Source organism: Balaenoptera ricei, chromosome 18, assembly GCF_028023285.1.
Source record: "Balaenoptera ricei isolate mBalRic1 chromosome 18, mBalRic1.hap2, whole genome shotgun sequence".
Taxonomy (NCBI): Eukaryota; Metazoa; Chordata; class Mammalia; order Artiodactyla; family Balaenopteridae; genus Balaenoptera; species Balaenoptera ricei.
Genome location: NC_082656.1, coordinates 73414273 through 73441062, shown reverse-complemented (window position 1 = coordinate 73441062; position 26790 = coordinate 73414273). Strand labels below are relative to the sequence as shown.

Sequence of the window (26790 nt, the reverse complement as noted above, 5' to 3'; positions counted from 1 at the left end):
GGTGATAGTTCATTAATCCTGTGCATATACTAAAAAACACTGAATTGTACACTTTGAAAGGCCAGATTTTATACTATTTAAATTTTATCTCAATTTTTAAAAATCCAATAATCAGTATAAAAATTTAGAACAGGTTGTCTCTAAATCTGAGGGGGTGATACTGACATGGAAGGAGTATGAGGGAACTTTCTGGGGTGACAGTAATGTCCAACGTCTTAGTGGGGTTTTGGGTTACACAGGGTGGGTATGCATATATCAAAATCAGCAAATATACACTTCAGACCTGTTCATGTTACTGTATATAAATTTTGCCTCAAGATAACCAAATTGTATACAAATACTGAATTAAGTTAAAGACATCTATGTTGAAGTATTTAGTGGGATGCATACTGATATTTGCAATGCACTTTGAAATGCACCAAAATTAAAATGGATTAACCAATGGATAGATAAGCGATAAAGCAAATCTAGCAAAAGATTAATAGTGGAGTATTGGTGTTGGGTATATAGGTATACACTGTAAAAGTCTTTAAAAATGTTGTATGATTGAAAATTTTCAAAGTAACACATTGAGGAAAAAGTTAACAAACAAGAAAAATATCCAAAAGGCATGAGTACTTTGCAGAAATTTGGAATATGGTTATAAAACAGAATTACTGAGTGGTAATGTTAGAGTGTCTGCTCTTGAAAACATGACATTTAAGCCAAGATATGAAAGGCTACAAGGAGCCATCTATGTGAAGATATCAGCAAGAGTATTCCAGGCTTCCTACCCCACCCCCAAAAGTCTTATTCTAAGGCCCTGAAGTTTGATGTAATCAAGAAAGCCAGTGTAGGGACTTCCCTGGTGGCACAGTGGTTAAGAATCCGCCTGCCAACGCAGGGGACACGGGTTCGAGCCCTGGTCCGGGAAGATCCCACATGCCGTGGAGCAACTAAGCCCGTGCACCACAGCTACTGAGCCTGCGCTCTAGCGCCCACGAGCCACAACTACTGAGCTAGCGCTCTAGAGCCCGCGAGCCACAACTACTGAAGCCCGTGCACCTAGAGCCCGTGCTTCGCAACAAGAGAAGCCACAAGGAGTAGCCCTCGCTCGCCACAACTAGAGAAAACCCACGTGCAGCAACGAAGACCCAACGCAGCCAAAAATAAATTAAATAAATAAATAAATAAATAAAAAGAAAGCCAGTGTGACTGAAGTATGGTAGGCAAGGAAGGGAGTAGTATAAAATGAGATTGGAGAGAAAGGCAGGTGTCAAATCATTTGGGGCTTGTAGTCACAGTAAGGAATTTTAATTTTATCTAAGTGCAAGGGAAAGTCATTAACAGGTTTAAGGCTGGGATCAATTGGGTGGGATGAGATGGGGTGTGTCCTTATTATTTAGAGTTTTAAAATATCACACTGACTGCTATGTGAAGAATGGCTTTGAAGTGTTTAAGAAAAGAAGTAGGAAAACTATTATCATAGTCCCTGCAAGAACAATGGTAGTTTGGAGGAGAGTGTTGGTAGTCAAGATAGTGAGTAGTGAATATGGGAGATATTCTGAATGAAGACTTGACAGTATCTATTGATAGACTGACAATAGGATGACAGGGGAAAAGGCACCAGGATAGATCTTGGGTTTTAGCTTTAGCCACTGAGTGAATGGAGTGACATCTACCGAGATGTAGAAACCGTGGGAGAAGCAGGTTTGGAGTATGGTGGATCTGAGGATCAAAAAAATTTTTCTTAAATTGGGTATGATTTGTGACTGTAAGGAAGACAGGCAGAAGAAAAGAAAACAATCAGAATAATCTGGAAGTTGTTAAAGAACAGGGTTTAGATTTACAAATTCTTTTCCTTTTAAGAATCAATTTTGTCTTGATTGTATTAAGGACCTTTGATCCAGTAAAAAGCTCAAACTTTAATGCAAATCAAGCTTACTGATTGCTGTTGCCTATCTCTGGGGTTAAAGATAAACTGGGGATCAATAGCCCTGTATCTTTAAACTTGAGAGGTCAAAAGGAAAAAATCAGGAGTGAGAATGAGGGAGACAAGGAAGACCAAAAAACAAGTACATAGAAGTAACATATTAAGTCTTAACTGTCTCTCACCCTGTCAATAAGGGGCTGTCTGATTCTTAAATTCCACATATAACATGATTAAGTGCCTTATACTATTTTACACAAAGCAGTAACTCAAATTTTAGCTCTCAACCTCTAATACCATTAGTTTTCCAAAGTATATTGAAAAATCCATGCTCTTTGGAGCTAAATGACCCTAAATTTAAAGTAGCCCACCACTCAGTAGCTCTGTGACCTTGAGCAAATTACTTACCATTTCTAATCCTTAGTTTCTTAAATGTAAATGAAAATAATTAACCCAATAATTAGCATTAGAAATAACATTCACAAAGTGCCTGCTACATGGAAAAAGTGCTCCATAAACAAGAGCTACTATTATGCAAAAGGCACCTAATTCATCAATGCTCAACGCGGTAGTTTCCTCCTCCGGCAGCCCAGATCCCTGTTTCCAGAAAGAAGTACAGATGTGAGAGAGAAGGGAACCACAGAAAAGACAATCAATTTCATTTTCACCATGTAACACAGAAAGAAGTAAAACAGAGAAATCTGTGAATAGGCATGACAAATGGACCATCCGCAACCTACAAATGGATAGGTTCAAAGGTTGATTATAATTCAGTTGTTTAGAAATGGGAACATATTTTCCCAGGGAATCAATGTTCAATTCAACTCTTAGACAAACTCACAAGAAGTCATCAAAATCATAATGTAGTTAAAATGTGATATATCTCAATAAAATTAGCAGAAAAGTGATGAATCAACCAAACAATACAGAAAACCAAGTAACTTTAATAATATGTAATTTAACTTATTTTAGAAGCTGGCACTTGAGGGAAAAGGTTTTATGGGAGGTTTCAGTAGTGATTCAGAGGGGGTTTTCAGGGAAATTTCAAAAGCTTTATAAGGCTGATGACCCTGGTTCTTTATTATGTTTTACTTCACCTCAAATTTTATGGCTTCCCTTTCTTTCAGCATAAGCAAAACACTAGCACTCTTATACTTAATAGCCATGATTGCGATCATTCATTTCACGAATGAGAAAGAGCAACTGGGGAAGAACTAGAGGAAAGACAGGAAAGAAGAAGGACCATAACGGATGTGCCCAAATATAAAGAAAAGAGCCTTCAATTGAATTAGATAAACTCAGTAAGTAAAAAACTGAAGCGGGTTGAGGGTGGTTAAGTACAGCACTAAAATAGTAAGGGAGGAAAGAGCCAAGTGATGAGAACTGGTCAGAGTCCCACCATGATTCACTGGTTATTTTAAAGGTCACAATTTTTTTTTTTTCCTTAAAGTGGAAGACAAGACATGAAAGAGCAAGCAAAGCAACCTGCCATTTATACAAAGGGAATTCTCAAGAGTTGAAGATTCATAATTCAAATTGTGACACACCAACGGAATTCAAGATTTTCTCCTAACCCCTTTTTATTTCTCTAAATTCCTCCAAATATTCTGTTCTTTTTATGTAGATACTATTGTGATAATAGTATTATTATGTCCTGTTATATAGATAATAATAATATCTAAACTAGAACGAGAAAGATGACTTTTGACATTTACAAGTACACAACAGAATAAAATTATTTTAGGAAAGTCTCCTCAAAAGCCAACAGACATGTTATAGTCTCTTAGGCTATGAGGAATGCAGTGATTTCAAACCACAGAGAGAAGCTTTTGATTTTCTTAAAGATATAAACCAAAAATCAGTTCCATGAAATCCAACCTATATTCAGAACCTAGCAAATCTTCCTGAGAAGTACTGAGATGCTTTTTGATGCTTTCTGAAGCCTGAAGAAATGATTAATGAAGAGATGTTACAGTCAGATAAAATAAGATTTTCTAGGGCCTGGTCTTAAGTCCAGGACCTATATCAGTCAAATCAGCCAAAGTAAATGCTCTCCAAATGAATAAAATAATTCTAAATAATCAGAGAAAACAGGACTAAAGAAATGTTAATGTGGGATGCTGAAAAGCTTGGCCCCATCAGTGCAGGAATGCTAAGATGCTGTGAATTCCTAACTACCAAGCATTGTCTAATTTCTCTCATCTACCTACAAATATTTGTCAAATGTAAACAAATATGAACTGATTAATAAAACTGTAAAGTTATTTAATAGCATTGCTAATCTATGATAACAGTATGCCCATGCATTTTCTTAATTAACAGGTACTGAAAATACAATACTTGTCAAGAGTGCCAGGAATATTTTTGAAAATAGAAAGTCAGGAAGCACTGCCCCAGTATAATTATACATACAACAGGCAAGTAAAACAGTCATTAATATGTCCTTCAGTTTACCTTTTACTCCAATTTAGAATATTCTGTTCTCATTTCTCACATTGTATTTTCTCTTTCCTAGCAAGATTTTTAAGTTGATACTTAAATTCTTAGGAAAAGGTAAAAACTTGAAGAGCCTTGTCAAATACGAAATCTTCATGTTAATCATGTATGTCCTTTAGTAAGTTGCATTCAACTACATATATATAAATTTACATTACATCCAATCTCAAGAACTATTAAGACAATTCCTTCTTTTAATTAGCCAGTGATTTTCTCTTACAAAGGAACTATAATTAAGGTCAAATTACTCTTTAAAGTTCCCTTTAATAATAGAATATGGTAATTCCGCTGATAAATTCTTCCAGAGGAACAAGTAATCAGAAACCTGAAACTATTAAACTATTATTTGCTCCACGGGAATTACGTATTACATGTTTACTCAACCATATCTGCTAAAAGACATAGAAATCCTACCAAAGTTAATTTAAGAACTTACCAATTTCCCTTGCAATTCTGACAGCTTCATCTGCATCCTGTAAAAGCAGGAAATGAGACCCAACATTAAGCCCATCAACCATTGCACAATGTCTTTAGGGCAGTCATATATTGCACTACTGTCTCCTCCGATTCATTTAATGTTCAATTTTACAACCTTCTCTTTTTATTCAGAGAAATGTAAAATTAATACCATAAGTGGAAAGTAAATTCTACCTCATCATTATTATATTAAGAAACTCAAAGCAGTTTGAAATGAGCTGGCAGGAAGCACTACCAGAATTGCCAAATGATTTGGTGCCGTTGCTGGAATTTAACGGCAGAATCTAGATGTTTACAATCAATACTGAACCATAAATCAGATCATTAAAGCTTGTCCACAGCCAGCTTGTTTCTGTCTCTGATATTTATATGTCATGTTTTCCTTGATTCTGTCAGCAGGGGGAGTTGATTCTCTATTGTTTGGGAGGAGATCAACAGATTTTCCAGAAACAAAAAAGTAAATTCCTAGTATCTATAGGAATTGCCAATTGTTCCCCTCAAAAAATTCCTTTAGTAATCTCCATTACTTTTTCTTTTTGCTTTTTTATTTCATCCATTTCTGGGGTACATATTTTATCTTTACCAGTTACATCTTGTTAACATAAATTAAAACCTGAAATTCAATGAACCATCTAGTGGGGGGAAAACTTCCAAAAAGCCAAAGAAAGAAAAGGCATTCTAAAACAGTACAAGGTAACACTGTAAATCAACTATACTTCTATAAAAAAATTTAAAAATAAAAATAAATAAAACAGCACAAGGTAAAAGTTTATGAATGTAAGGATTACTTACTGCTAAATATCAACCAATGCCACTGAATGGACCAAAACGTCCCTTGAATCTAAACCATTTCATTGATCATTAATTCTCACCTAACAGGTCCAACACAGGACACTCCTGATACGTTTCCCCCAGATAACAGTAAAGAGAAAGCTGAAAAGATCTTAAATCCAAGTAAATCCTAGTAAATTTAACTTTTTAAATAATTCAGTGACATAAAGTAAACTATCACAGGGAATGACAATAATGTTTTGAAACCAGTAGCTGGTAAGAATGCCTGAATTTTTAGAAAATAACTTTAAAATATCAAAGTAAAGGTTGGTATTTTTTAAGCTTTTAAGCTAATACTTTAAAAATGTAGAGTAACCATGTCAGAATCCTCCCCCAAAATGGGAGGGCGGGGGATGTTTATAACTGCTTCATTCATGTCTAATAAAAAAAAAAAAAATCTTCCTTAAAAGTCTTCAGTACCTAATAACATCCCCTGAATAAGGAGGTTGGCAGGGGAAGTTGTCAGAAAAATTTAATTTCCTTTCATTAGCCAGTCTGCTCCACAAATAGGTGCTTGTTAAGTTCAAAGCAGTCCTGTAAGCAACATCAGTTTTAAGTCTTTTTTTTTTTTTTTTTTAACTCCAAGCAGTCACATCTGCTAATGAGATTTTCCAAATAACAATTGTTTTCAAGTCAGAGATAAATCTATACTTCCCATTCTACCCCCGCAAAAAATCAACGTTTACTGCTTTATTACACCTTGCTGTTTTCAGTGACCTTACATTCTCCAAATTTTAGCTTAAAGGGATAAAAATCCATGAAAAGGGTCATTTAATAATGTTAGTGGTTTCCACACATTGAGTTTGAAGGTTCTTTGTTCAAGCCAGTGACAGTTATTGGAGAATACTTCCCCTTAATAGCCTCTCTGTCAGGAAGTGTTAAACCTGCCAAATGCGGACAATTAGTGCCTCGCGAACAAAATACAGGAAGAGTGCTGGCTGATGGAGACTGGATTATAAGAAGCCTAGAAGGAAACTTTTAACATGTCTTTTCTTTCAAACGTGTAATAGTATATTTGCAAAAGATATTCAGAGAGAAAAAACCCTGCTATCTAAAAGGTTCATTACCTGAGAGAACAAACAGGCAATGTTAGTTCATTAGTAATATTTTAATACGTATTTATATATACATATTATGGATGGACTGTGTACAGAGAGAGATATGTTTACACAAAGCAAAACTTCTAAAAATTCTTTAGCTGCTACAAATCCAACACTTTTATAAACTGCCATAAAACAATCTTGTGTTTTAACTAATCAGTATGCTTAAGTTTTCTTACTATGAAAAGCAAATTCTACTAAATGACCTTCCAAGTAAAATCAAACTGTCTTTAAAATTAATTTTTCACTTGTCATTCATTCATCCCAAAATATTTAATTGCGCACATATTATGTACTAGACATTAAAATCCTCTAGTATCAGTTTCAACAATAAACTATTAAGTACACCTAGCTCCAATATGTTCTTTCAGCACATATACAAAACTACTTTCAAAGAGATAAAAGGGTCCTATATATCGGGGTTGGCCAAAAAGTTCGTCCGGGTTTTGCCGCACAATGTTACAGAAAAACCCGAATGAACTTTTTGGCCAGCCTAATAGCTCCAAATTCAATGGCACTGACACATCCCACAGTGTAACCTCCCTGTAGGGCTATAGGTAGAAAAAATTTTTGTAGTAAAAAAAAAAAACTGAACCAACAAGAAAAAGACCAACAATCATCTGACGAGGAAAGGATTGCAGGAAAGTATTAAGCTATATAATTCTAAAACAGCAGTTCAAGAAATGGAGAAAGAGGAAAGAAGCCAACAGAACCAGTAACCATTTCTTTTACTCCTCTATTTCAGCACAGCTTACATTAAGTGAGCTCTGTCATCCAACCGAAGAATAAAACAGTAAAAAATTCTGTTTTACAGAGAGTATGACGGGAGAGGTAGGTGATGTTGCTATAACCAAATAAGTAGATCACAACAGTGTAAAAAGGAGCTAAAAAAATTGGATGCTTTTTCTTCAGGTCCAGTTTATCTGTTAATGGTCTGTAGCAGCCACCTGTGAGGCAGCAAAGCCCAGCAGCTAAGAGCACAGATACTGGAGCCCAAAGGCATGGGCTCCAATGCTGGCTCAGTGACAGTGAACGCATTACCTACCAGTATGCCTCTATGGAATTAGGTTTCCTCATCTGTAAGATGGACATAATATCTCACAGGGTTATTAAGAAGATGAAATTAGTAACAGCTGAAACGCACTAGAACAGAGTCTGGCAAATAGTAAAGCACTCAGTTAAGGTTGGCAATATGTGATAAAATGGGCAGCCCGCACCCCCAACTATCAAGTTTGTTCCTTTCCTGCCTGCCCTTGGTTGTCCTATCCTGTGGTCATCACTCATTCTCTGAACCTGTATGATACAGAACTAATACTGGCACTACAATACTGCAAAAATGTGCACTTGTACCTCCAGTGCCCTTCACTGGATCAGATGATCCGAGTACTCTTTACAGCTGGTAAGCAGGGTTCTTCTTGGGCAGGGAAGGGAAGTAAAATCTATAACAAAGGCAGGCAAATTCAAATAGTCCTCCCTGGTGTTAAACACCCAATTTATTTCTACAGTGACGGTAGTGTCCAATACTGGCTCCACCACCCACGATTCAGACCACACCTCTCCCTTCTCACTTGCTACATACAGCCTACTTACCAACCCCGAATTCTGCACTCACTGGATGAGAGTCCTGCTACTCATCAGTATGGGAAGCTACTTAGGAGTTTACTTTCCTCAGCTGGTTCTGAACAAATCAGTGACTGTTTCTGAAGAAAACAAAAAAATCATTGCTTCAAGACACTATGGACATGGGACTTCCCTGGCGGCCCAGGGGTTAAGGCTTCGCCTTCCAGTGCAGGGGGTGCAGGTTCAATCCCTGGTCGGAAGCTAAGATCCCACATGCCTCGTGGCCAAAAAAACAAAACATAAAACAGAAGCAATATTGTAACAAGTTCAATAAAGACTTTAAAAATGGCCCACATAAAAAAAAAAAAAAAAAAAGACACTATGGGTAAAAGCTCTATCTGTACACAAAAAGCATCCTCAAACTATTCTGCATTCATATACAAAGTAAAGCAAAACTTTCAACAATCCTGGGTTCAGGAGATAGGTTCCAGCTGATTCTATTTTCCAGATAATTCCAAGTCAAACCGAAGACTCTTTCTGTTTAATTTATTGATATTTTCGAACCTAAGATTTAGTACACGTTTCTCTTATTGTAAAACAGCATAGTAAACATAACCGAACCCTTTTTCAAAAATATAAAGCCTTAAAGCCTTTGAAGCATCATCAGGAAAGTTATTCTCGGTTTAGCAGGGAAAAAGGATACTGATGTCTAATATTGTACTTTTTAATTACTAGGACACAGCTTTCTGATTTTTTGGTTTTTTAAATGATTCCCTTCTCACTAGTTTTTTGTTGTTATTATCTGGCTCTTTCTGCTAAAGCAAAAGTGCAGTGTTTAAAATCTGGCTAATCAGGTGATAAAAACAATTACTACTTTAAACCTACACTGCATAATTTATAAACCTCATTCAAATATACTACCACACTCTGCTCTGAGATGTAAATATTACTATTCTCTCTTACAGAACAAGAGAAACTCAGAGAAGTCTAATAAATTTCTGGTACACTGGTAGGTAATTAGAACCAAATGCAGCAATTTAATCATTGCTGATTCCTCCCTCTGCTTCACACCTGACATCTAACAGATCACAAAATCTTACAGATTCCACTTCCAGTGTCTCCCCACAACATCTACTTTGCTCCATCCTAATACTTTATCTTAGGCCCCTAACATTTATTGTCTGGGTTAAAAGAAGAGCATTCTAATTTGTCTACCAACCTCAAGTTTTGCACTGCTCCAATCCATTTTCCACATCACAATCAAAATAAGTTTTCTAATTCCACAAGTTTTATCATGTTAACTCTTCTGCATGAAACCATTCAGAGGCTCCCAAAGCCACAAAAATAACCTCCACGTCCAGATGCATAGCATTCAAAGTCATACATATCTGGATCCTAATTCTCTCTCCAGCCCTGTCTAACTACAGCCCCTCACACTTGCATACCTGCAGTTTGCTAAAGCTCCCATGGTCTCCCAGCTCCAAGCTTTTACAAGGTATTTTCACTGACCATAATGCTGCGTCTCCATCAATTCCCCTCACTTTTTAGCTAACTCACTACTACTTTAGATAACTTCAGGTTATCACTTAAATATCCTTCCATTGGAAGTTCTGCCATGACGCCCTTAAACTAGGTTAGGTGCCCCTCCTACATGGGCCAATACACTCTGAGCTTCACATTATTAAAATGTATTAAATTGCCTGTCTATCTGCAGGTCTCCCTAAGGGCACTTGAAGCTCTTTGAAATCAGGGTCTTCGGCTTGTTATTTCTCGCTAAACAAGTGGGCTGGGATTCCAACCCTGTCTTCCAACAGCTTCAGATGAACACTCTTCATTCATTCTGCTCTCAAGTTCCTGAGATCAAGTTAATAAGATACTGAAGAAAATGAAAGGCAAATACTTCATACCAGATGACTACTTGAATACTTGACTACTTTAAATGACACTTTAAAACAACATTAGTTTCTCTCTAATGAAAAGGGTGACTCAAGAACAAGACAAAAGGAAACCGTTCCAGAAGACTCCTTAAGTACTACACACAACGTTTTAAAGGAATGTGGGAAACCATCTCCATATAACGTCCAAATAACATTCAAAATAATCAAATGGAAAAGGAACAAATGTTTTAAGGAGAAATATAACAAACTGAAACCACATTAATTTACTCAAGTACTTAAAGGAAAAAAAGTAGACTATAGTTTCCAAGAAAAAGAATTGCTTTAAAAATACCACAGATCAATGGGAGAAAAAAAAAAAAAAAAGTATGGATTTTTAAAAGATGGAATTATCTATAATTAGCACATATAGTCTTCCAATGCAAAAGTATTGCTTAATGCAGTTGCTAAAACCACAAGGTATTCCAAAAATTTACACTATTTATCTGCATCAGCAAACCTCTATCTGCATAGATAAAAAAGCAATCTTTTACACCTAACAAAACTAAACTACAAAATGTGAAAAGTAGTGTAGTTCCAAATGAATGTGGAATTACTATACAAGGTTTCTAAAATAACCAAATTTAAAAGAAAATAAAATATGTACAGTCTCTTATATCAGAAATAATTTAAAGCAAACTAGAAATAAAACTAGTATTAACATCTGTCTGAAAAACAAAGGGGCATTCCTTAAAATTATTTTTAAATGCTTATCTGAAAACTATATCCTACAGGTTCAGTTGTGGTTTAACAAATTAATTCAGACAAGAGGTGTTAGAAACTGTATACCATACTTAAGTTAACACAGGTAACGAGAATCTATCATCATTTGAGAGTGTAACAGGATCTTAAAAATCACCTAAGGCATACAAGGAGACAACACTGACAAGACAGTGGATTTATTTTCTTTGACTTTCTACTTTTCCCTATTTTCCAAATTAACCGAGGTTGGAAATTCAAATGCAGATTGTCAAATGGCAGCCTCCCTGAAAAGACAACCAAAAAAACCTGTTGATCAAGCAAAACCAAGTTTACTACCTACTACAGTAAAGGATACCATCACTTTGAGGCAATCTTGGAGGTTCCACTGGAATCAGTTCAAGACCTACTAAAAGCCACAGTTCAAGATCCTAGCTTCAAAAACTGCAGTGCTCCTCTGATGCTCACTGAGCCCCCCACGCTCAGGGGTCTCCCCAACCACAATGGTGAGAAAAATCTCACATTGGGGAGAGCTCCAAAAAATCCTCAACATTTTTTGTTCTGAGTCCATAAGACAAAGTTCATATGGAAGAAGACAAGCATAGGACCTATAAGTTCATGTTCATGTGCCCTCCAGGAGCCAGTGACTTCAGAAGGTTTCAAGGGTATCCAAATAGGACAAAATTTGCCTTTAAACCCATATTAAAACCTTGAAAACTTTCCCCTGTCTTGACTCATTTTTTTGTCCATGGGAGTCTGGGTCTGGAAGAGATCTCCCCTCCAAATACTAAACCACCAAGGCACTGCACATTCTCAGGTCTGCAGTTAGAGATGGCCAACCATGACTTGGTAAGCCACTACAAGACTTTCGTAAACAGGTTTGTCTCAGGCTGCCTGCGCTGTAAGTCAGACTACTCCTCAAATGTATTAAATTTGTAACTCAAATTCATGTTCTTATCTTTCTAGATGGTATAATTTCACCAAGGATAATTTAGAATTATAACAGACTCTTTCATAAGCTTTTGGTATGAATGATTCATCTGAGAGGCGCACCTTAGGGAAAAACAGGGAAGCAAACTCTCAAACACCTAGTGTTCTGCATTACTAGGTGCAGAATAAACTAATGGCCTTACAGATAAAATTAGATGCTCCCGCTCCAGAAATTAATATCGGTCTTTTGATAAAGACACCTGCAGATTTTGCAACCAGAAGTAACAATGAGTAAACAATTGTTTTGTATTAGCCAAGAAAATGAGGGAAAAAAATATAATAGGCTATGTTCCAAAAGCGAATCAAGTACCCATTTCAGCCATCAACTCAAAAGGAGAGATTTCACTAATTATTACTTACTGATACTGGTGGTACACTATCAAACTTAAATCCCTCCATCTTTACAGACGCTCCCTCTCAGCATCAACAAATTACTCAGATAATGGTTATCTCTAATATTCCTCACATTTCCCACATCCCAGCCCCCAACTGTCACCTTTGAACCTCTATTCAAGGAACATTCCTTCCTCCTATGAGACACTATACACACTGACTTCATAAGAAAGGATCTACAATGCAAATAGAATTTCCAGATCAAATGCTCTCCTAATGACTTTGTCCTTGAACTCCTGAGGACTCTGCTACTAATCATCAAGACAGAATTAATTTGGACTCTGACTCATCACTACCCTTGTGACTAAATCAAGCCCAAACTGACGATCTCAAGAAGGCCAGATTTCTTGCTCGGAAAAAAAAAAAAAAAAATACAACTATACCGGCAGAAGTATTAGGGCTGAATAGACCAAGGTTCATAAAACCACTACCCAAACTCTCTAAAACGAGAATGTAAAGAAGGACTAAAACCCAATAGTTGACAGCCTGATAAAGAAAAGACTTGTCATACTCTGCTCAGGGCCTTTCAACGCAGCAATCAAGGTATGGGCCAGACTGCATTTGTATTTGGAGGCTCAACTGGGGACAAATCCAAGTTCATTCAGGTGACTGGCAGAATTTATTTCCTTGAGGCTGTATGACTGAGGCCCCCACCGTTTTGCTGGCTCTCGAATGGAGATCATCTTTACTTAGATCCTCAGAAGCTGTCTACAGTTCACTGCCATGTGGGTTTCCTCAATATGGCTGCTCTCTTCATCAAGCCAGCACCTAGAATCTGTTCTCTAGTCTCCTAAAATGGAGTCTTTTATAATAAAACATAATCACAGGAGTGACACTCAATTACTTTGCCCTATTAATGTAAGTGAACGTAGTGATATTCCATCACCTTTGCCATATAATGTAACTTAATTAAGGGAGTGACATGCCATCACCCTTTACCATCGTCTCTTAGTTAGAGAAGCGAATCACAGGTTTTACCCAAACTGAAGAGGAGTGGATTACACAAAGGCTTGGATGCCGCCGGGAAGTTCCTCAAAACGTTAAGCGCAGACTTTTCATCTGACCCAGCAACTCTACTCCTGAGTATATACCCAAAAGAACCTAAAACAGGGATTCAAACAACAGGTATCCTACCCTCCAGCGTTCCCTCTCCCCGTTCCCTATCTTATGTTTCTTATTTATTATTTGTCTCCTTTTTCTATAGCACAAGCTCAATGAGGGCAGGAATATTTTTTTGTTTTGGTCTGCTTTGATCCCTACTATATCCACAGCACTTCAAACAATGTTAGACAAACAGTGTGCACTTGTTAAATATTTACTGAATAGATGAGTAAACAAATAATTTTAAATGTGGTAAGTGAAGTACAGGGTATTAAGGGAAAATTCAGTAGAGGGCCTAATCTAATACATAGAGTCAAGGAATGCCTCTGTGAGAAATGTATGTTTAAGCCAAGACCTAAACTATGTGTAGAAGACAGTCAGGAGTGAAGACCGAAGCAGAATCAACACACGTGTCAGAATTAAGAACAGAAGTTTCAAAAATCTGAAAGATGTCATATATGGCTGGTACATCCAGTGCAAAGGGTAAGCTGGCACAGTATCAGTCTGAAGAGAGAAACAAAGGCCAGCTATTCAAAGGATTTAAATGAGTAGTCATTCAAGAGTTTTTAAACACAGGTATGTGATCAAATCTGGATTTCTGAAACATCACTCAAGCTTTAGTGTCGAAATTTAACTGGACGGGACCAAGACCAAGACTGGCTACAAGGGGACTTCCCTGGTGGTCCAGTGGCTAGGACTCCACGCTCCCAGTGCAAGGGGCCCGGGTTCGATCCCTGGTCAGGGAACTAGATCCCACATGCCGCAATTAAGAGTTCGCATGCCGCAACTAAAGATCCCGCGTGCCCTGACTAGGACTCGGTGCAGCCAAATAAATAAATATTTAAAAAATAAAAATAAAAAAGACTGGCTACAGGGAAAGCAATTAGAAGGCTGGTGAAGTAATCCAGACTATATCATGTTAGTTGGAACTTGGAGTTAGTGTGAGGAAAAAAATAAAAGTAATAGATCAGAAAGATATTTAAGTGAATTCTCTGTAGCAGTATTTATTAGGAACTCCAAGTTTCTAGTTTGTGAAATGGTGTGGAAAGTGCCAGCATCTTCTCAGGCAGGAAAGGAAAAAATGAGAAGTTTACAGCAGGAGTCAGCAAACATTTTCTGAACAGGCCAGGTAGTAAATATTCCAGACTTTGTGGGTCTCTGACACAATTACTCAACTCAGCCATTACCATGGAAAAGCAGCCATGGACAACATATAAAGGAAAGAGCATGGCTGTGTTCCAATAAAATTTTATTTACAAAAACAGGAGTGCATGGAGCCACAGAACGCCAATCCCTGGCTAGACAGAAAATGATGAGCAGCTTCAACTTGTGACTTGTACGGTGCCTCAAAGGCATCAGGCAGACGTGTTTAAGAAGCAACTGGATATGCAGTTCTAAGGCAATATCTAGAACAGATATACAGGTTTGAGATGTGTAGCCATAAAAATAAGTTATATTGCTTAGAATGAGTCTGTCCAATAAGAGAAAACCCATAATGAAACCAACATTTAAGGGACAAAGGTAGGAAGAATAATCAGCATGAAAACTAAGAAGCAGCATTTAAACCAGCCAGAAACACGAAAACAAAACTGGAACTGAGTAATGTGCCAGAAGTGAGTATTTCCAGAAGGAAAGAGTAACCAAGAGACTGAAATGCTTTGAAGAGACTGACAAGACCAGGATTAAAAATTACACACTGGATTTCATGAGAGGGAGAGGTTGCTAGTAGCCTTTTCAAGAGAAATTTCGGTGGGAATGAGGAAAGAAGCCAGATGTAGACTAACGATAAGGGGGAAAGTGTGGAAATGAAAGCAAGTGAGGACTATTCTTCTAAGACGTTTGGCTGTGAAAGGAAAGAGAACTAAGGTGGCAGCTGTGGAGTGACAAGAGGCTACTGTGCTCTCTGAAGAGGAGGAACACATATTTCTTTCCACTAAACTGGAAGCACCGTGGTGTGAGGGACCACGGGTTTCTTTTATCATCAGATGCTTCCCACTTAGCTCAGGGATCAGTAGATTTTTGACTGACTGAGCATTTTTAATAGCAATAATAATGGAAAGGCATTAAAAGACAAGGAGAATTTTAAGACACAGAAGAGAGGAAAGATAATGAGTGAAGACTGTAGCCCATGAAGTCTATAAAGGGTATATCTGGAGCATAAGAGGAAGAATTGGCTTTACAGAGGATGGGGAACATCTATTCTTTGTAAGATGAGAGAAGAAAAAAAAATGGATGAATACATATTGAGGTAAATATAGGTAAATATGGGCAAGAAGCTGAGGATATTTACTAACCAGGGGCCATGCTTGCTAACTGTCCTGTAATTCATGAAATAATCCAGCACAATGAAGAACTGCCCAGCCCAGAAGGTACAATAAGAAACACTGAGATGAAGAGTTCCTGCAGACTAATTCAAATCACAAGGTTCTAGTCTACATAGGGACTCTTTTCTCATGAGAAAAAAAATGAATAATTTTTCCTCGGCAGTGGGGAGGAGCGCAGAGAGGAAGGGGAGACACATACTCCAATTTCTGCGTTTCTTCCTTAGAAGACTTCAGCTGCAAAAGCGGCTTGCTGGTTGAGGAGCTGTGCTTGGGATCTATAGTGACACACAGCTATACCAAACAAGTTTACAATTCACATTTTATGCATATGGACAGAAGCTCACCATAAAGATACAGAGAACATCATAATGTTTCAAACATTAAATATATACCACCAACAAATGAAATCCACACATCTAACAGCACATTTTTATATCACCAAGTTTTTTCCTACGAAAGTAAAAGTCAACACTGATCGTTAAATACAATGCTTCAGGGGCTTCTTGCTCTTTCTAACTTACGCCATTCAAAATAATCCAAGTGTAAACAACATTGATTTTTTTAATCTATACATGAATATTTTAAAAAGCAAAAACTGCATTTTATCTTACACTTTTGACAAAATGTCTGACTTCAGGACATGTACTATAAAGATTAGAGTAAAACAGTTTCTCACCTTGACCACTCCATCAAAGCCAGGGATTGTGTTAACCTTTGCGTTCTTAGCTAATAATTTGCTTTCAATCTTGTCACCCATGGCTTGAATAGCATGTGTATCAGGTCCAATGAAGATGACATCTTCTGCTGCCTGTGAAGAAATGCCAGGAGAAACTTATAACAAAAACATTTCAGTGCTTGATATGGAGTCACAATTTTATAAAAAGAAAAACCCATATGTATATTTACTAGTTACTCACAGACCAAGAACAACTTAAAAGCAAGCATTTGAGCCAATATATTACAATATATAATACTGTGTTGCATATAGTATATGTGAACAAAGATATATGAAAGTCAGGTCAAAGAAAAATAACTAGAAGTAATGAAGAACTCTTTCTTGATATTAACAGTATTCTTTGGAAAAGCAACTTCTATGGTGTTGTAGTTATATCTAGTATTCTGCCACCCAATCTAAACAGTAAGTTCACCTTTAAAAATGCCTTATAAATCTTTGTATTCTCAATACCCGGCAGCACAGTGCCTAGTTTAACACGCCAACTTTGTGCCAGGCTTTAAGCTAAGTGTAGGGGATAACATGGATGAAAACCACAGAATATCAACTAATTCAAGGGAACATGAAGCAGATCACCAGCACCTCAGAGAAATAGACAAAATAAAGTAGGCAATGTTGACATCCTTGTGACTATAAGAAATGAGTAAAGAGTACAGTGGGAATTTACCAGGTAGAGTTATGATTTCAATCAAAACTAGTCTAGGGGCTTCCCTGGTGGCGCAGTGGTTGAGAATCTGCCTGCCAATGCAGGGGACACGGGTTCGAGCCCTGGTCCGGGAAGATCCCACATGCCGCGGAGCAAATGGGCCCGTGAGCCACAATTACTGAGCCTGCGCATCTGGAGCCTGTGCTCCGCAACAAGAGAGGCCGCGATAGTGAGAGGCCCGCGCACCGCGATGAAGAGTGGCCCCCGCTTGCCACAACTGGAGAAAGCCCTCGTACAGAAACGAAGATCCAACACAGCCATAAATAAATAAAATTAAAAAAAAAAAAAAAAAAAACTAGTCTATATAAATCACAATTAGTTCCCCAGCAATGGGTCCACCTCTCTGTCTATATGATATTAAAGTAAACAAAGTGCTAATGGAAACTAATTAGGGACAGAAAAAAATACCGATGGAGTTAGTGCCACTGTAGGGCATGGTCTAGAGAAGTAAAAAGGGGGTTTGCTGAGGTAAAGAATGAGGTCACATTAGGTAAAGAACGGAGGTTAACTATGAAAAAGGAAAAATTAGATTGTATGCAGGGCATCATCAGAGTAAGGTACCTAACTGTTGATTCTCCCATGACCTTTGGTCAGGGTCAGTATAACGAATAAATCATATAATTTATATCTCATATTCTATCTACTGGCACTGCTGCCTGAAAAGACTCTCGGCTTTAGAAGGGAGCTTCATTCTCCTTATGAGAATATCATCCAGAGTAGCTATTGCAGTGTGGTGTTTGGATTGCTCTCAGCCATTGTGAGCAAAGAGGATTAAACCCACCCAGAGCAGGAGGTGGAAGTAGAGCAGGGACACAACAAGAGGAATATATGAAGAGATAAATATTTGGGAGATATGACAGTTTCAACTTTATACATGCTGAGGTGAGATGCCTGTGGGATAGTCAAGTGCCCATGTTCAGGAGACAGACAGAGAGGTCCAGAGGTTAGAAGATAGGTCCAGGCTGAGATACGGATTTTTAAAGGCATCAAATAAAGGACGGAATTAAAAATTGTAGATGATATCATTCAGATAAAATGTACAGAAAAGCCAATGCCTTTAAACTCAGGATGTATACTTTCCCTCCTGCCCAGAAGCAAGACAGAAGAAAGGGGAATTTTTAGATTGAGTTTAAAGCCTCCTTTCTTTGTGTGACAAGGGGGTAATAACCACCCTGCAAGTTTGATCGAAGCACTGAATAAATAATAATATAAAACACCAAGCTGAGTGCCACAACTGTTAGTCCTTGTCCTCTACCCAGAAGTCCTGATAAAAAGAGAACACTAGAATAATAAGACAGCTAGGTCCACAGGACCCCAAAATACGTTATAGGAACCCAAATACCAACACTTACCAGTGTTACAATAACAGAATGCTAGATAAGAAACCTCTTCGGCCATAACAGATGCTCATTAAGTACCTCTCCATCAAATGTTTGTATGTAGTTTTAACAGAACATCATTTTCTTTAAAAAAAAAAAAAAAAAATTTTATGTGAAACCCCCAAAATGTAAAGCACATAAAAAATGGAACTGCTCTGTAAGAGGGGAAAGTGGTAGTAGGACTACACCTCCACATACTCTGTGTCTCTAGCTGGATAAACTAGTCATTTTGGACCAGAGCAACAATCGTACTCACTTCTCTTTATCCCAAACCTACAACCCAATAAACACTAAGTCAAGAGGAAACAATCATGTTTTAACTATCAATTGTCTTTCCATATTCTCATTTTACTTGCTAAGATGGAGGAATTTTTATCATAAATGATGTTTTAAATACCACTATGCCAGGCAGATGTAATCAAGGAATCAGAATGCCTACACAAAGAGTTGAAGAAATAACATTAATGAGAACATCCAAAATACATTATGATCATACAGTAAAACTTCTGATTAACAAGAGCCCAACGACCAGGAACCACTGATTAACCAGACTTTTTTCATGCATTCTAATTTGAGGAAAATTACTCACCCCAAAATGCGAAATTACCAAGAAAGAGAGCTCACATCAAGCATTTAGTGACTATTCTTTCTCCCATCCAACACAAAGAAAAATAGCCAGTAGTACACTGAGTAACTACTCAAACAGATGTTTCAATAAACTAACTTCCTTTCTATCTTTATCTTTTTTATGTTTTGGTAGTACTCCCTGGGTTAGCCTTTAAATGTAATTAAGGCAAATTAAGAAAGCAGTATCATAGCTCTGACTCCCTTAATTCTTTGACCAAAAAAGCAAGGATAAGACAGTATGGTAATTGCAAAGTGATGAAGCATGTTTCAAAAGTCCTGAGTTCTTGACCAGAGTGATTTGTGTGACTTAGAACTTAAGGCCAAAATTTATGCACTAATAACCTTTCAATACTCTACCGTTAACCCTGTATCTTTTGCTACCCATTTTCCCTAATCACCAGTAAGTCTCTTTGGCATGCCAAAGCCAAAAGTAAATAAAATTTACTTCTCAAACTATGCTTTTCAAGGAACTTGTAAATTTACCATGAATGATAAATATAATACCTAAATACAGGTAAATGTATAATGGTCGTGAAAAAAGCAGGAATTTTTTCATCATCACTGGAAGCACTTTTGTAGTGATACCTAAGAAAGAAATTACAAAAAGCTGAAATCACTGCTCTAAGACTGGAGGAAAAAAAAAAGATTGTTTTCACTTTCTAAATTCCGTGATTTTATGGTTCTGGTCATATTTTGATAAAAGAATGGGGAAAAGAGTTGGGTTTGAGCAATGTGTTAGGGAAACAGAGATTTAATTTACAACAGGCTTTATGTTGCAAATGCAGAAATAATCATCATCTGTAAAAATTAAAATGTATGATACATAATTCATTCTTAGAAATACCATGACAGTTAGTAAAGTGCTAAGCTATGAATCCAGTTTGTTTGTTTTTTTTTTTAATGTATACATTTTAGGTTCATAAAGAATTACTACTTGGATAACTGTAAAACTAAGGTCAGACAGACATGAGCCATAGCCATGGAAAAACTGCTGAACTGCCTGAAGGACCTAGACTCTGGACGTTAATTTTTATTCCGTGATAAAAGAAAAAAGAATTTCTAGTAGAAAAGGCCAGTTTCAGGACTGGTGCAGAGAAGTTAGCACATGAGATAAAAAACTGAGTCAGTGAGAAAGCTTTCAAAAATTAATACAGTTATCTCAAAAGCACATATTAGTGCTACCCACTGAATGTGTTGATAACAATATGAGTATCAAAAAGAATAAAAGAAATTACAAGGTTAATTCATCTTTTCAAGACCTCGAATAAATCTTTTCCTGCTATCCCTGTTCAAGTATTTGAACTTCTCAGACATGTATCACTGATTTTAAAAAATATATAGCTCTTTAAAAAGCAACATAGAGGAAAACTAATTTCACACATAAAACTAAGCAAAATAAAAGTGTCAAGGTAAAATCCCATACACTGTTTTTATAAGAAAAAAATAAGAACTAGAAAAACATCCACGGAGGGAAAAAAGCACAAGAAAGACATGCTAACACAGCAGATCAAACTGTCACCTATTATTTCAAAACGAGCTGAAAGACATTTTAAAATAAGAAAACATGAAATAAGATATCAGAATTAGAAATGTTCTGAAATGAGGTGATAGACCTAAGGATAGAATTAGAAATGCAAAAGAAAATAATTTTGGGGCTTCCTTGGTGGCGCAGTGGTTGAGAGTCTGCCTGCTAATGCAGGGGACACGGGTTCGCACCCTGGCCTGGGAGGATCCCACATGCCGCGGAGCAACTAGGCCCATGAGCCACAACTACTGAGCCTGCGCGTCTGGAGCCTGTGCTCCGCAACAAGAGAGGCCACAACAGTGAGAGGCCCGCGCACCGCGATGAAGAGTAGCCCCCGCTTGCCACAACTACAGGAAGCCCTAGCACAGAAACGAAGACCCAACATAGTAATCAATCAATCAATAAATAAATCTTTAAAAAAAAAATAAATAAATAATAATAATAATAATTTTGGAAGTGAAGACTAAACTAGAGGGAAAATAAGAGTGAATAAAGAAAACAAATAATGCCTTACAAGAGATAGTCAAAGGAAGAAACTTTTTAAAAATGTAAATATAAAAAAAAGAAATATTTTCTAAAATGCAAGAGAAAATGGCAAATACTAAAGATAAACAAAGAACATCCAACATACGGATAAGAGGAGTCTTTGGCCTGGTGTGGGGGGGTGGGCGGGGACTAAAACAAAGAAAAAATACTAAAAACCATAACTCAAGCAAACTTTCTTAAAACTGAAAATACATAGTAAACATACTACAGCACACCTGAAAAATTCAACCCAGAATGAACAGTACCATGATACATTCCAGCAATACTACTTAAGGAAAAAAAAAAAAGAATACGTGACTTGTACAAAAGAAAAGTTTAAATTCTCACCAGACTGGGGCTTCCCTGGTGGCGCAGTGGTTAAGAATCCACCTGCCAAAAAAAAAAAAAAAAAAAAGAATCCATCTGCCAATGCAGGGGACACAGGTTCGAGCACTGGTCCTAAGCCCGTGCGCCACAACTACTGAACCTGAGCTCTAGAGCCCATGAGCCACAACTACTGAGCCTGCGTGCCACAACTACTGAAGCCCATGCTCTGCAACAGGAGAAGCCACTGCAATGAGAAGCCCGCGCACCACAATGAAGAGTAGCCCCTGCTCGCCGCAACTAGAGAAAGCCCATGCGCAGGAACAAAGACCCAACGCAGCCAGAAATAAATAAATGAAATAAATAAAACAAACAAACAAACAAAGAAACCAATGCATCTTAGAAAGGTGGCTGATTAAAAGCCTGAAGCAAGAAATGTAAAACATGAGCCTAGAATATCTTGTCAGATCAGAGAGCAAGGACTCTATAAAAGATTATGAGGGTCAAGTCCAAAAGACCATGAGCCAACTTAGGTCCCCCTGGCCAAAGAGGGACAACTTGAGCTTCACTAGTAACTCCAACAGATTTAAACCTACAAAATACGTTTAAATCTATGACTTCATAACGATACTTTTAAAAAGAACTGGTTAACTGGTTAACCAATTTATTACCTCAAAAACTAGTAAATAAAGATAAAGAATTATACACTCATCTTGCTCTTTCTATATGAATTACACCACTAGGAAACCAAACAACAAATGAGGGGAAGAGTCTCTTTATAAATATATTCCAATTAATTAATGAAAAAGATGTCAGAATTAAAATATCACCACTTTGCAATCTAATGAAGCAATAGCTATAGACAGTAAGCTTCAAAGGCTGCTTAGATCTTAAAAAGCAGTAACAAGACATGTGCCTCCTACAGTCTTGGTCAAAGGAATTGAAACCTAAGTCTGATCCCCATCTCTGAAGCCAGTTTGACAATCTGCAGGAAATGCCAAGAATGGAGGGAAATGCAGAACTGCACCATGATTATGCAATCAGCTAAGTCAAGACTGAGAGACACTCTACAGGTCAAACAGCCCAAGCTTCTTCGACAGATAAACTGTAGGGAAGAGAAATGTACGTGAGGAGAACCTATGGATTGAGAGAAATTTAGAGGACATATGAGAGGTGAAAATAAATGGGCAAGACAAATCACAGTGTCCAGGGATGCACACTTGGACCATAAAATTATTTTAAAATGCATGAAAATGATTACTGTATAAGTCAAAGTAGTGGATACACCCGGGGAGAGACCAGAGGTTAGGATTGAGATGGGTCACACGGACCGGCCTTCTGGGATTCAGGGCAAATGTCTCATGACTGAACCTACGTAATGGCTACAAGATTCCTCTCCTCACGCAAGCTCACACTGGTTCTGCATAGTTTTTTTCTGTATCTGTCTCTTCTTCTACAATAAAAACTTTGAAAACATTCTCAGAGTAGCCGCCAGCTTAGAGGAGTAAAACCAACGCCTAGACCAGGAGCAGCCACAGCAGCAGCACCCACAGCCAGGGAGGCGTTTCTCAGGCCGGTTTGCTAACCTCTTCAGGGGACTTTTTTGGCTTTTTTTTTTTAAAAAAAAGACAGAGAGAAAAAGAAAGTGCATTCTCACGTTTGGCTGGGATGCTTCAGTAGATGGTCATTTTGTACAAAGTGAAGCCTGACGAAGTGGTAACAACTACTGCCACTATAGGTTAAATGTGAAAACTATAAAGTACAAAACATCACCTTTGCTGGCTTAACCGGACAGCATCCAGCCTCTGCAGCATCACTACTTCCAAAACACTCAGATTTTGCTCTTTGTATGAGGTCCAAGAAGAGCTCATGAGGATGGTGGCGGAAGGGTTGATCTGGGATTCCGTCTGACTAGTGTCTGTTTGCAAAGAAAAAAGATCTTCCTGTTGCCATGAGCACTGCTGAAATCACAGGTGAGCTTGGACTGCATTCTCTGAGCAACAGAAGCTGGTCCATCAGGCCACCTGTGGCAGTGGAGGAGGACTGCACTGCTGTCCAATCCGTGACGAAACCAGAAACCCTCAGGGAGAACTCATCTTCCTCCTGCTTTCCGCCTCCCCTTTCACTGCCTCCCCTTAACTCGCCTGTGGCACGCTGCGCTCACTGTGGACTGAGTGCCTGAAGCTGTATTTCAATTACACTTTTGGTCACAGTGTATTACACTATACTGTAAATGTGACAGATGCAACACCTGCAAACTGATTTCTTATTTCATGTAAATAGTCTTTGCTTCCAATGAGACCACTTCTGGTATTTGATACAATATTACTCAGCCCTTTTTTCTTTTTTTTTTTTTTTTTTTAAGTTAAAAACAAAAAACTCAGTTCAGTCCCAAGAAGGAATTTCAGCCAAGTTGGCACTTGGGCTCTAACAAGTTACTGTGTAAAAGAGGGAAGGCTCCTCCTCTCAGCTTATGACATCAGGGTTGAACCCTGTTTTGGTGGTTAGCTTTTAACCTGCACTCAGTGTACTTTTCAAAATAATGATTAGAAATAAAAGATAAGGACAACATTTGAACACACAGAAGGGAGAAATATTCCTAGTGTAGTTTCCATGGTCATCAGTAAATACCAGTCGGCTGGGTCTTTACCCCAAGATTGGGTACAAGGTACGGACGAGCACTTACTGGAAGCCCCAGGCTGTGCAGTGGGCACGATTAGAGAAGACCAGAATATGAACCCTAATTCATTTTCCTCAACACTGACTGTGGGGCATCCACAAAGGGAGGTACAGGACAACCCTAGCAGAAGGTGCCATCAGCCTCCAACCCCCTACATATATAGGAGGCATTTTCCTTAAGTGCTAGTCTGCTCCTTGCAAATTAAGAACCCAACTTATGTGACTCACTGGGATGAGAACCTTAAGGAACTTGACTGTTGTGGAGGAAGGGTAGTGGAAGGGAGACAAAGATTCTTTAAAATTCTAAACATAAATTTATAAACCAGCACCGCTTTTCAATTTGTTTGGGATGCTAATTGCAAGATCGATTGAAATCTAATGACATGCTTACAAACTGCATTTGACTTATGGTACACTGTACATGCTGTGAGTTAGTTTAACCAAAGGAATCTGTGTCTTTCTCTGTCAGTATTACTAGTATCTGGATTTCATTCAGTCTAATGTATATTCTGTATTAAGTGTCCACTTGGCACAATGCACTCAAGTAATATTATTACTTCCAGATGATAGCCACGCACAATATTCAGTTAGAGAAACAGTTTCCACACTGTAACAATGGGCAGAAGTCAGGTTTTCTAGTGAAGGAATATCGTTAAATATAAAACCTTGTTTTTCACGCACAGGAAGTGAACAATACAGCAATAGGACACCTTCCATTTCTAATATTTGACAGCAGAATGATTTTCATTTCTATTTTTCAGCTATTATTAAGTCAAAAAAGTTAAATTTTTTTTATTAAATGTTCTGGGTTTCTGACAAAGGTACTTAGGGCAAAGAAGAGGTTTTTGGTACTTATTAATTTAATAGAAACCATTTAAATAAACAAACTATAAATCTCAATATCTTTGTACTTTTGGGGTAAGCTTTTCAAGCTCATGTGGAAAATAGTTTACTTTTAAAACTTCTAGTTACTGTAGTCTATGTTAATTCTGTAAATGTTCTTTCCCTTTTAAAAGACTAAGATTGAAGTTTGTTAGTGTTTGCCATTTTTGTGTGCGTATCTGATTTCTTTTTATTTCCCTGTAATCAGCACTGATACCTATTTCCCGAGTCTCCTTGACTGCTAAGAAGAAAGAGGCTGGGCGTTCAGCTTCCACATTCTACACTCTTTGTGCAGATCAGGACACTAAAAAGAGATGAGTTAACAGAAACCTGAGTGGGCTGTTAACCTTTTTTTTTTCTTCGGGAAATGTAGATGCAATAACATTTCCAGCTGAAAGACTCAGATTCTAAGTTCCTAATGTTTAAGAATGCAAATGAAGTATTCTGTCTTTTCTGTGCCTGGAGGTGTTCTGTGAGAAAACAGAAAGAGGTTTCTAGGATTAGTTCCACAGATTTCCTTTATCATGTAAAATCTTAGACTGGCTGCACTGGCAAGAATCAAAGAAAAGCAATACCGAAGATACCCAGAGAAAATGAATTCAATAACTTCTTTAGCAGTAACACTGAGAAAATTAGAGTTAACTAAAAAGTCAGCCTTTTGGATAAATTTTAGCCTTCCTCCTTTAAAGAGATTCTAGTTTTAATATTAGAACATTTAAAAAATATATATTAGCAAAATACTGATGATCAAGTCAATGACACTAAATTTTCTTGGATGAAATTGTTAAGTTTATCACTCAGCCACCTGGCATTTTCAAGAAGTTAAGCTTATTTTTGCTTTGTAATACAATAGTAATAATGCTTTAATTAAAGATGCAAGTACAGCTGTGAACTTCTTGTTGAATTTCCATATAGATTGATCTTCTTACTTGATGTTTGAAATATGTAAATAGGATTTTATGTTGAAATGTTTTTTAAAAAATAAAATTTGAATATATAAAAATTTAAATTTGTTTATATAAAATTATTTATGTAAAACCTTGAACTCTTTTAATAATTTCAATTGGATTGAACAAAGTATGACATTCATGATTCGAGGTCCCAATGATCTAAAACCCACAAGGAATTCTATTTCAAATACAATAATTATATAAGGTTTAATGCATACTGAACGGGGCTACCTGTGGGAATGCGTTTGTGTTCCAGTAATTCTAATAAATGTTACTGTAAAACAAAATTTTTTTTAAAAGATGTAGGCACAAATGTTAAAGTATTTCTTCTAGATGTATTTTTTAAGAGGGTAAGATAAGAAGCTTCATATTTAAATATGGTTGTGTATTGCTAAGGTTCTCCTTATATAAACTGGTCATAGGAATTAGTTATAAAGTTGTAATTTCCTTCTTTTGCACTTCCCATAAAATACTTTTAATTTGATACCTCAACAATTTGGATATTAAAAATGAGTTGTTTTCATTTCTCCCTGATCCAATTATTTTTATTGTTTCATGAATACTAAAATTAATTGTTACTTTCTGATGGAAAACTAATTTTTCCAGTTCAATTTTGGAATATACCTTATAACAACTATGGAACTAG

General features: G+C 37.2%; 1 protein-coding gene across 1 annotated transcript in view; it reads right to left on the bottom strand.

Moving 5' to 3' along the window:
* The window catches only part of PCCA (propionyl-CoA carboxylase subunit alpha), a 374750-nt gene that overhangs the window by 262398 nt on the left and 85562 nt on the right, over window positions 1-26790 (bottom strand). Inside the window, exons 7-8 of the mRNA XM_059903326.1 lie at window positions 16491-16622; window positions 4842-4878 (exon numbers count right to left, since the gene is read on the bottom strand). Coding sequence (XP_059759309.1) covers window positions 4842-4878; window positions 16491-16622 — 169 coding nt within the window. The remainder of the gene's footprint in view (window positions 1-4841; window positions 4879-16490; window positions 16623-26790) is intronic.